Consider the following 11,793-nt stretch of genomic DNA (forward strand, 5'->3'; position numbering starts at 1 on the left):
TTAAAGGGAGCTGAAGAGGGCCTTTGTCGTCTTTTCAGTTATCATCAGCTGCTGACAACCTGGGGTGTGGATCTAAGGGGCCCGGAGGGAAAGGGGCCAGTCTGGGTTGGGAGCCCCGGGCCGTGGGATGCCGGGTGGAGGTGGACTTACCCCTGCCAGTTCTCGTGGAAAAGGAAGAAGCTGGGCTTCAGGAGCGCTGGCTGAAGCGCTAGCAGGGGCAGGAAGCTCTAGGGCATGCTCACCAGCTGACTCGGGGTGACCCGTGCCATGGTGGGGGGCCTCAGCCTCCCCCCGAGGCTCCTCTCCCGAATCCGACAAGTCTTTTTGCTCTGCAGAGGACTGGGAGCAAAAAAGACAATTTTCCTTCAATGTAAATAAAGCCAGCAACGCGGGGCAGGGGAGGGGGGGCAGGGGAAGGTCTGGAGATGCTTGGCCTTCAGCAGCTCCTGCCCGGGAGGTCAGGCCAAGAGAGCCGGCACATGCTACCGCGTTCCGCTCCACAGAGCCAGCCCTCCACACTGACAGAAGGGCAGTGAGCGCGGACCTGCTGCTGTCGGACCTGGCAGGGAGCTCTGAGGTGTGCAAGAAGTTGGACCCTCCTTCTGAAAACTGCAAGGTGGCCCCTGTGGCACAGAGACCTTCTGCCGATGGCAGCGACTGAGGAAACACCCCTGGGACCAAGACGGGGGTGGTGCCTCTAGCAGAGGGGAACAGGGGCAATTGTGTCAAACTGTCCCCAGGGCTTAGTAACCCATCCACTCAAACATACTCGTGAGGGGAGGTGGGCGCCAGCACCCTGTCTGGCCACTGGGAGAGCCAGGGCAGCGGGGCCAGGGCTTCTGCACTGGCTGCGGCCCTGCCAGCACCTTCCCATCTCTGCCGCTTAAACCCCAGAGGAAGGCAAGGCTTTCTTGCTCGGCGAGCGCGCGCAGGTGTGGGGTGACCCCGCGACCTGGCAGACACAGAGAGCTGGTTTTGTAACAGCGGACAGGTGGGTGGGGCTCCGGCTGAAGGAGGGAGCCCCTCAGCCTAGAATTCTCCCAGGCTCCCCCCGCACATCCCGAGCCAGGGCTTATCTAGAAAACAGCCAGGGAAAGGGGAAGCCGGTCCCCGAAGTCTCCGTCCTCAAAAGCACAGACCACCCCCCACCCCCGGCATCCTTTGAGGTGGTTCTTGGGATTCTGAAGGGGCTTCCATGGGCCGAGGGCTCTGTGGCCAAGAGGTGCGTTACAGAGCTGGTGTCCTGGAATAAATACATGGGCTCCGGTCCCCAAGCCTCCCGCCTGGCATCGTCCACCACACGTTTCTCTCGCTTTGTGAACTAAATGACCACGGGGCCACCCTGCCTCCCTGCAGACACGGCTGTGTTCTTCCTGCCTGTGAAGTGAGTGAAACCTCTTTAGATAGGACTTGGGACTATTTTTAAATGTGTGAGCCTGCTAGATGAAAGGAACTACATAGAGGGTTTTAAGAGAACTTTCAAACTTTCTTAGGAAAAAGCAAAAGCGACACAACTCATCCATACATCTAAAAAAGCCACCCAAATCGACTCTTCCTATGCAGGGGAGAGCCAAAGACATAAAAGGCCCTCCTTCCCAGGCCGTTCCTCAAACCTGTCCAAGGCACCGAGGTTGGTCCACACACCCGTCTGCTGCTACTTTATGGCTAGAGATTTAACACCATTTTAGAGAGAAAATGAAACCCAGAGCTCTAGGGGAAATTGCCTCTGTTCAGAACCACTTGGATTTTTTTTTTTTTAAATCCCTGCTTTTCGAATATAAATGTAGAAATGCCCTTGTGGCATGGCAGACTAGAGATGAAGCCTACGTCGGAGGACCAAAAAGAAATACAAATGCCATTCCAGCATTTTCTCCTTGGGTCTGAGTAAGCTCTAAGGAACCAAGATAGAGCCTGTAGTTTCTCAACATGTTTGTTAAAATCGGACATCGAGATTTTGGCAGGCTTTGACATCATCCTAAAATATATGTGGCTGACAAAAAACCCCGCATACAGGGTACGCTTGTTACACACACAGTAAGCTTCCAGTGTTGTCGGTGACACCCTGCTTTCTGCCCAACTGCTGTTGTAACTGCTTTCTGCCTTTTTGCTAAATGGACATTATCCTGCCAGTGCAACCCCCAAATCTTCTGCCTTCAGATTAGCAAACATTTGGAAAATAAAGTAAATGAAAGAAACATTCAGTCGTCACAAACAGTGAAACAAACTACGGAAGGAGATTCAAATTCTCTTCATGTTAAAGAGAAAAAAACTGTCTGTCTCCATTCAAGGCAGTTAAGAAAAGGTTTCATTTTTGCCCCTAAAACACAAATGTGTGGAAACGCAAGCATTTTGTGAAGAGCGCCATCTTGAGGAAGCTCAAGAGCGGGAAAGCAGTAGAGACAGTTCCTGTGCTGTCAGTCTGGCTCTAGGTTTGCGTTTCGGGCGTCAGGACTGGAGTTCCGCTGCTGCCCGACGCTCCAACACGGAACAGTGGGAGGATTTGACGACTCGTCCTGAGACCAAGGGATGCCACCGGGAGGCCACCACCACCAATCTGTGGTTTGCTACGAATGCAACTCCCACTGTCTATGGGCCTGACGGAAAATCCTGTGTGTCTTTGTCACCAAACCAACACCAAAACGCCTGGGCTGGCAGCCTAATTTTTTTCTTTTTGATTTCAAAGCCTTTGAAGGGGGCTGTGGGCTCTTGGAGTGCATCCCACTGGGGCACTGGTGGTTTACAGATCATTCACTGAAAGAAGGTAATGCTCCCACAGCTGACAACGGGACTTCTTGACCTTTGTGGATCAAAAAGTGGCTCAAAAAACAGCTGTATGGGAGACTTAGGCGACAATTAGGAAAATTTCAATGTGGACTATATATTAGAGGGTATTTCTGAATTAATGATCATTTTCTCAGGCGTGCCCATGGCACTGGTGCCATGGAGAAGAATTCCTAGGAGACGCTTGTGCTGAAGTATTTAGGGGAAAACTGTCAGGTGGGTGCAACTTGTAGTCGAGCGTTTCTGGCATTTATGATAAAAATGTTAACGGTGAAGCCAGATGAAGGATACCCAAGGGTCCACAGTACCATTCCTTTAACTTTACTGAGGATTTGAAAAAATTTTCAAAAACAGAAAGCTGAAAAGGGAAAATAAAAGCTCCCTCAGAAGAAAACAACGGCCACCTGAACAGATCTTCCCAACTCTTGCTACTGTGGCGCGAGGAGGGAGGGCTGAAATCGCGGCAAGAGGGGGAAGCTGGGAGGGTCTCAAGGTGTCATTTTGTGAGAAGTGTCGTGGCCACTCCTTGCAGACCTACCTTCCCGTCGCTTCCCCTGGGCCGGGGGGCCACGCGGCCATGGAGCCAGCTGTCCAAGCCTCTCCGCTTCCTTCCCGCCCGACGCCTGAGCTGTCATAGCAGCAGAGAAAGGAGGAGGGCTCCGTGTCCACTGGGCAGCCGCCCACCCGGCAGCTCAGAGGGCGGCCCCGATGGACATGCAGGCTCCTCCGGCCTCTGCCGTTAGACGCAGAGGTTTTCCGTGCCCTTCCGATGATCTTGTCACACAAGTGTGACAGCAGGCGAACTCTGAAGAGCTGGAGGTCAGTTATTTCTAGAAGCCCATTTAGAGCTGGCACTGAGTCAATATTTTGATGCGCACATTTTCACGGTGATGAGCACCTCCCTGGAGACTCTTCGGGTTCAACCTCACCCCATTTACGTAACTGGCATCAACCTTCTGAAGGTGACACGTGTAAGTCAGCCTTTGAATTACGAAGCAACAGAACCACCTCAACCGTGAAAACAGTACTGAAATAAGAGTTAGTCATTTTAAAAGCATTTTAAATTCAGTCAAATAAACATTACGTTTTAGCGTTTCACCCTGCTGGCTGTCAGAAAGTCTTCAGGTTTTAAGAATTATTCATTCCAATTACTTGTTTCAAATCTGGGTTGGCAAACTTTTTCTGTAAAGGGCCAGATACTAAATATGTTCGACTTTGCAGGCTACCTGGTCTCAGTCCAAACCCCTTCACTCTGCTGTGGACAGCACAGGTGCAGCTTCAGCTCTCTGCACGGGCCAGGCGGGGCCGAGCGCCAATAAAACTTTATTGATAAAAACAGCAGTGGCGGCAGCCCTCTTAGTTGGCTGACCCCTGTTTCAAACTAAAAGTGGTTCAAAAGAAAATCATAATAAAACTCAAAATTCTAGAAAATCCCAATTTTACGGAAAACCTAAGAGAAGTGACTTTTACATCTGAAGCAGAAACCAAACACATCCACCTCTAAAAGCCAGAAGCACATCAAGCCCCTTCACAGTGACTGAACTTCCAAAGGACAAATGATAAAAACACACGTATGCACTGGTCAGGGCCCAAGGGAGAGGGGACGGCAGAGGTCGATGTATCTTGAAAATTCCACTTGGAAAACTGAAACCAAAAGGGAAGAACATTTCCTTGTTTTGTTTCCTGAAAAGATTCTTCGGCATAAGAATTAACAACGGGAAAGATTAATTTGAGAACAAGCCTAGCAGATGAGCCCCGGCTGACACAGAAGACACCCTGCGCGGGGGGTGTGGGTAGGGGTCTCAGGGCAGCCGCTTCTCCTTCCCGCCCCCTCCACGCACTCGCGTCCTCCCGAGCACAGCCCTTGAACGCCGGGGCTGCTCTCTTTTCAGGCCAAGGGGCAGGGTTTACAAGCAGCAGCCGGGCCGCCAGGAGTCCCAAATCGCCAGGCCAGCAGCCCCCAAACTCAAAGCCGGCCACCCTGTGGGGGGACCGGACATCCACCCGAGCACCTGGTCTGTGCGTCACAGCCCTGAGCCGAGAAGCCCCTCAAATGCTGTCCTCATCAACAAGACGCACACGGATTTCAGAACACCTGCATCAACGCAGCGCATTGGTCACCCTTAAATCTTGCAGTGGTTATGACATCACACCTGCTGTCATGTCCCGGGCATGAGGGCAGGGACCATCCATTTTTTTGACAAATAGGGGGAGTCCTCATACAAGCTTGGGAGGCATCACCACAGAACATCAACCATCTCTGGACACAACCCGGACCTTCCAGGCTGATCTGTTCAGGGAGGGAGACAACCCCAGTGACTTCAAGATAAGCAACCACACGCGACTTTGTGGGAAGGCACCGCCGCGTGCACCCACCAGTCCTCTGACGGGCTGCTAGCTCATCACGATGAATTAGGCGAGGTACTTCCAACATCAGGGAAAACAAGATATTTAAAGCCCAAGAAGGGGGAAGCAACCTCACAGAGATGGGTGGTGAATATATAATGCAAGTTGACTACTCATTGTTCGAAACGCATTTATGGCAAGTTGGTTGGGGCCAAAAAAATCCCGCGAAAATCTTTCAAGGTCCTGTTTTCCCGTTAACCAGCACTGCGCCCTCTCCCCTCCTCCCTGCCCCGGCCCCGGCCCCCTTCTCCCCCTCCTACCAGATTTCCTAATGCACAGCAGTACTTCTAAAGCAAATCACTAGGAATGAGAAGGAAGCTGATTCTTCCACTGCTTTTTTAAAGCAGGGTCTCTGAGCCCTGTCCATACACACCCCATCTTAACCTCGTGCCATGGTAACCTAAAGCCACCGGGCCTTTTCTCCATGGCAGAAGGTTCCTCGGCCATGCGACCTGGGGAGAGAGAGCTTGGGGAGAAAACAAGGCAGAGTAACCACGTGAAGGGAGAACGTACCGGCCCCTTACCTTTTGTCCTTTATCCTTCTGAAACACAAAGACGGGCGGAGCAATGGCAGGCTTTTCTGCAAAAAGAAAAATTGGTGTTTTTCCCACCAACACTATATTCGTACAGTAAACAAAGCTACATTCGTTTGTAATAAGTTAAAAACAAAAAACAAACCTGGTATAAAACTAGTAACTCGAAAGATCATCAAATAGCTTAGAAAACAGTTTCTTCACATGGATGAGGGGAAGTGTTCAGTGTGAAAAAAACTCGACACAGTGGTAGGATACGTGCACTTTTCTGTGTGCATGTACACACCAATAAAAAGGTTTCAAGACTCACTCAGAACAGGCCATGTCACTGACGGAGGGAGTGCGGTGTGGAGGGTGGCAGGCTGCAGGGTGCCCGGGTGGCTGCTACTCAGCGCCACCAACCGTGGTGCTGCAGGAACGAGGCGCAGAGATGGCAGGTCCCCAATTTCAAAGACTGGAGACTAGTTTAGTTTTTTAATTTTTTTTTTTTTTTTTTTTTTGGTCGCGCCATGTGGCTTGCAGGATCTTAGTTCCCTGACCAGGGATTGAACCCGGGCCCCAGCGATGAAATTGTCGATTTTTGACCACTGGCCCGCCAGGGAAATCCCTAGGTTTTCAATTTTTCCACATCTGCAGGCCAGCTGAGGCCAGGGGTGACCCATTTGCAACCTCTGCCCACGGGACGCATGCTCTTTGGAGCGCTTACTCCACTCAAGTCAGCCCTGCATTCCACCTGGGTCTCTAAGTGAGCGCCCGTTAAAAAAAAAAAAGTGTGGAGTTGTGAGAAGTCTGAAAGGCCATCTTGCACAGCTGCTGTTGAAGGAAGAAACCCTTTGGGATGTTGTCACTGGACCAGGGAGATGCCGCCGGTCGTTCTCAGGCAGCTGAGTCCATGACTCTTGACCACTTGCCCAAGCGGGTGGCCGCTCAGGAAGGCCCTGCCGCTGGTCAGCGGCTTCTGGACGAGGACTGCCTTAACCCGTGGGGGGGCCCAGAGGCGCCTGCCTCACTGCCTGGGGCCGGGGCGCGTCGCGTGGCTCTGGGTGCGCTCGTGAGCCCTGCGGGCGTGCCCAGGGCCTCCCTCAGCACTTGAGGCCTGGAGAGTGGCGTGGATGGGAAGCCGGGGGATCATGAATTTGGGGAGCACTCGCACAACCCTTCCCCCTCCCTCAGTTGTGGGGAGCCGAGGTGAACCAGGAACCCGCACTCACACAGCTTTAACCCGGCAGGACCACTATGAGGGAGGGGACACAGTTTGCGGGCCATGAGAGCGCTTGTGTGGGACGCGGTCGGAGGGTCCGGCCTGGAGCATCAGGGAAACGCTCCTGAGAAGAGGCAGCTGTGCCGAATGAAGCCTCAAGGAGAAGAGTGAAGGGAGAGGGGCAGGTGTGGAGGTGACAGGGAGCCCGAGGGGCGGATGGGGGCGACGCTAAGGATTTGGGACGGTTGTGAAAGGAGTGGAGGAAACACAGAGAGAACAGAGTTTGGGGAAGGGGGCGAAGGCGATCACCCACAGTAAAGAAGACAGGGCGCGGCGGGGGACAAGGTTCGGGGGGGCAAAAGGACAAGACCGAGATGGGCAAATGGACACTGTCCCACCCCCCACCCCCAAAATTCCCACCCCACAGAGGAGTAGGACAGACGCCAATCTTCACTTTGGGGCCACAGCCCACCGACGGTGACCGTTCCCTCCGCTGTGCTCACTGAAGCCTTGTGGCACTTGGGTCCGATTCACCACGCCAGTCCTCCCCAGGCACAGCCCACGCAACCACTGGGGTGAATGACATCTAGGAGACCGAACTGCCACAAGGGAGGAGGGTGGAGGCGTGGAAGGGTCTTCCACGCTTCCCAAGACAGCTGTCTCCGCAGCACAGATTCACAGTTGCTCCACAAACCCGGGGGATCGAATGAAAGCATGAATGTGCTTACTGCTGGGCAGTAAATGACAGCAAAGGAAAGCTGGAGGGACTCTGGGGACAGCTGCAGCTTCTCCACACCATGTCTACCATGGGCGAGCCCAGACACCGTCTGGCGCTGCCCTTTACGCCATAAGCCTAGCACCCGGGGCTGTGGGTCCAGACTCCAGCCTCACTTCTGTATCCGACTACCCGCCAGCCGCAAGGCTCGGGGGCGTGCAGGAAGGAGCTGGGATTTTGGTCAGCCTAGGGGCCCCCCCGCCTTCCTCACCTCCGTGGTTTAGATGGAGCCCAACCTGGCTCCTGGCCCCAGGAGGAGAATATTGCATGCCCTGGCCCCAGGGGACACGGTGGCACATGAATAAGGCCAGGCCGCTGCCAGCGAATGAGACTTGGGTCCAGGACTACCGTTGGAGCTACTGGGGAAGGCGCGCTCTTTCTCTGCTGGGGCTGCCAGCAGCTGGGTGTCACCACAAGGGGCCCTGGAGCAGAGCCAATCCAGCAGGAAGCAGAGCTGGGGATGGAGGAGGAAACTGAACCCTGGAGACACGGCCGGAGGCCCTGGATCAGCAGGCCCAAAGCTAACCCCACCCCCACCCTGACTCTTCAGTGAGGCCAGCAAATGCTGATTTTTGCTTAAGCTGGCCTGAGCTTGACTTCTTTCTGTCCCTTGTCTCTAAGAGCCTCCAGCCTCTCCGGGAGAAGAGGCCTAGCCGCTGTAGACTTAATTAAACACACACCATACCCTGTAGAAGAAACCTGGGACTGGCCTCACAGTGAAGCCAAGATGCTCTCTTTCTCTTCCTAGCAGGCATCACCACCGGATGTACCGTGTGTGTGGGTTTATTATAGTCTGTCTCCCCTAGTAAGGGATCAACTCCATGAGATCGGAGCCTCTGCCTCGCTCCCCTTGCGTCCCAGGGTCTGAGAACAGTAATCGGCACCCTGCAGGGATTCAACAAATATTTGACGGAGGGATGAGTAAGGCAGGGGGGCACTGAGAAAATGACTGCCAGGCTGTAAGGAAGGACTGGGACGGAGAGGAAGCATCTGAGTGGTAGAGGAAGAGCTTCCTGGTGCTGGAACTGTGATGGCTGATGTGCAGGCACCCAGGAGGGGCTGCCTGTGGGCCCCCGGGGCAGGACGGGAACAGAATTAGTTTCAGCAGGAGGCTGCCTCTGCTGCAAAGGTCCTGCCCAGCACCTCCTGGACCACACGGCAGGGTCTGGGCGCAAGCTGGGAGAGGTCCCATCTGCTGGAGGAACCCTCCTGCACTGCAACGGGGCATGTCGCACGGCTGCGGGCAGAGGCCAGCAAGAGGGGGGCATGGGGCTCTGAGCTTGGAAAGCAGACCTACCCTTATCACCTCCACTGCTGTAGTTTAGACCTCCCTTCTTTCTCCGCCTCTACCCTCACCCCCTGAAGTGAGGCCTCCACAGAGCAGCCAGAACCACTGGTGTGAAACTCACACTTTCAACTCAGCAACGTCCTCCCAGACTAGGGTCGAAGGCCGTTCAAAAAGGCCACCCCGCACCGACCGTGACTGTGGCACTGAAGAGCCCCCAGCATGTCCCACGCTTCTGGACTTCTGCCTGGCTTAGTCCCTCTGCCTCCAAGACATTCGCACCTTCTCTTCCGTGGCAGACACACATTCAGGTAGAGACACCACGTCCTCTAGGATGCTCCCAGTTTGAACTGGGCTCCTGAAGCCTGCTCTGGCTTACATCCTGCATGGGTTACACCAAGGCTACCTGTCAGGGAGGCTGAGAGATCACAGACACAGCATCTGAAACAGCTCTGCATGCAGCCTGTCACCTGGTGTGTGCAGTGTAAGAACCGTCCAGTAAATGTTTGAACTAAACCCCTTCTGTACTTCTTCACGTGGGTAGCACCAGCTGCTATGTGATCCCATAAATACTTATGAAGCCCTTGTTCTGTGCAAGGCATCATGGGAAAAATGCGGAAAATGCGGAACGGGAAGCCGGGGGCAGAAAACTTCAGGGTAAAACGTCTGATGAAAAGGGAAGGGGTGTGTCTGTTTACGTGTGTGTGTGTGTGTGTGTGTGCGCGCGCGCACACACATGCTGTTTGCTTATTTGCTCCCCTGCAGTATCCTCTCCTGGACCTTAAGCTCCATAAGAGTGGGGCCTCTGTTGTGTTTGCCTCTATCTCCAGAGCCAAACGCAGTCTCACACATAGCACGTGCTCAACAAGCAGTTAGAGAGCAAGCGGAACGCCGTGGGCCACATGGGCTGGAGCCAGGGAGGCCTGGGCCCTGGCAGCCCACCTCGCGGGCCACAGGGACCCCCGCGGAGGGCACGTTTGGGGGGACAGAACTTCTGTCAGTTCTCTACCAAAGACACAAAGCATCAGAGCCACGCGTGTTTCATTTCTGCTCATCCGCTTTTAGGGCCCAAAGTCCGTAAACTGCAAGCTAGTCCCGACTCCACGGCAGCAACACACACGTGCCCCCTTCCAGGCAGACTGTCTTTAACTGTCCCACATCACCACTGCTTCGGGTTGTCACCAAAAAAGCAGCGTCATCCAGCCAACTGAAACCCAAGTTTGGGGAACAAACAGGGGACAGAAGCAACGAGGCTCCTTGGACCTGCCTGAAGCCCCAGTCCAGCTTTTCTTTCACAGGTGAAGGGAAAACCACCACCAGAGATTTGTAGAGAGACCTAGGCCATCGCAAAGACCTAAAATATTAAAACGTTAACCAAATACACATTATTTGATCCAGATTCTGTCCACCAGGTGTTTTTTCTTTGTTTTTTGGTTCTGTGAAGTGCTCCCTGGGACTTCCCCGGTGATCCTGTGGTTAAGAATCTGCCTTCCAATGCAGGGGACGCGGGTTCGATCCCTGGTCGGGGAGCTAAGATCCCACAAGCCGTGGAGCAACTAAGCCCGCGCGCCAAGTAGGGAGAAGCCCGCGCACCACAGCAAACAGTCCGCATGCCACAACTAAGACCCGACGCAGCCAAATAAATAAATACTCCTTGATCAAATTAGTCTGTAAAAAAAACCAGCCCACCTGGAGCATTGAATAGACTCATCAACATAAGAAGGGTTAAGAAAACCAACAGTAAAGAAAGCCGTTTCACCAAATGTTCCCCGAAGTTATCTGACCAGGCAACCCCTTTCCAGGAACACCCGTGACGAGGCCTGAGAACTGTGGGTGACTGCGGCCAACACTGCTGTGTGAAGTGGGGTGGGATTCGGAACCCTCAAGTCACCTCAAAGAACAGCCCTGCTCTGGGTGGCGCAGGCACTACCGTCTGGGACACGCTTGGTGAGTCGGCCTCACCTCAGCTTCCCAAGGTGCCGATGCCAAGTCCAAGGTGGCTGCTCTTGGTCTGAACCCCTCCCCCATTCTCCTCCACACGCCGTTCCTCAGCTCCTGTGCCCCAGATGGCTCCCTGCCTGAGCCCAACAATGATCCCAGCTCCCAGCAAGGGAAAACCCCCGCTTCCCCGATCCCCCAGGGGGCAGTGGGTGGTGGCGAGGAGGCTGGGGACAGACCTGGACAGGCTGAAAGGAGTAGCCCCTGGTGACACCCCCCGGTGACATCCCGGCCCACAGCACGGGCTCTCCCTCCTGTACCCTGCCATCCTCCACCCAACTGTCTGCTTTGGATGCAAACCTTGGGGCAGCTCAGCTGTGATCCCCAAGGACCAGGACTGGGTTCCGGACCTGGTCTTCACAGTCCTGGTGATAAGCATAGACAGGTAAGCCCAGGTGTGGGAAGTCGCAGAACTCTGCTCCTGTGACATCCCTCTGCCAGATGTCTGGGACCCCTCCCTGCTCCCAGGGGCACTGCTGACGTGGCTGTGACTGTCAGGGTGCTCTGCCCACCCAGCTGAGCCGGGAACCACTCCTCCAGTTGCACCTCACGCTACATCCATGGAGTCAATCATGACAGTCACCTGTCAACTACAACTTCCAGCGATTCCACACACTGAGTGCCCACTGTGCACCAGGCACCATGCTGGCTTCTACGGTGTGGTGGTGACATGGAGAGACATGTCCCCTGCCTGCCAGGAGCTGACATCAGACTTAGTGGAACGTTACAACACAGGAGAAGCACAGAAGGCACTCAGACCGTGGAGCTGGGGCACCCAACCCGGTGAGGCTGCAGAGAAGGAGCAGATCAGGGA

At 54.4% G+C, this 11,793-nt stretch overlaps 1 protein-coding gene across 1 annotated transcript in view; it reads right to left on the reverse strand.

The window, feature by feature from the left end:
* RANBP3 (RAN binding protein 3) overlaps window positions 1-9,369 on the reverse strand; it is a 39,087-nt gene extending 29,718 nt beyond the window's left edge. The window contains exons 1-5 of the mRNA XM_007460732.1: window positions 9,361-9,369; window positions 8,045-8,150; window positions 6,031-6,129; window positions 5,712-5,767; window positions 151-339 (exon numbers count right to left, since the gene is read on the reverse strand). Of these exons, the coding sequence (XP_007460794.1) occupies window positions 151-339; window positions 5,712-5,767; window positions 6,031-6,129; window positions 8,045-8,150; window positions 9,361-9,369 (459 nt within the window). The remainder of the gene's footprint in view (window positions 1-150; window positions 340-5,711; window positions 5,768-6,030; window positions 6,130-8,044; window positions 8,151-9,360) is intronic.
* Between the last annotated feature and the right edge of the window lie 2,424 nt (window positions 9,370-11,793).

Source organism: Lipotes vexillifer, unplaced genomic scaffold (assembly GCF_000442215.2).
Source record: "Lipotes vexillifer unplaced genomic scaffold, Lipotes_vexillifer_v1.1 scaffold1011, whole genome shotgun sequence".
NCBI lineage: Eukaryota > Metazoa > Chordata > Mammalia > Artiodactyla > Lipotidae > Lipotes > Lipotes vexillifer.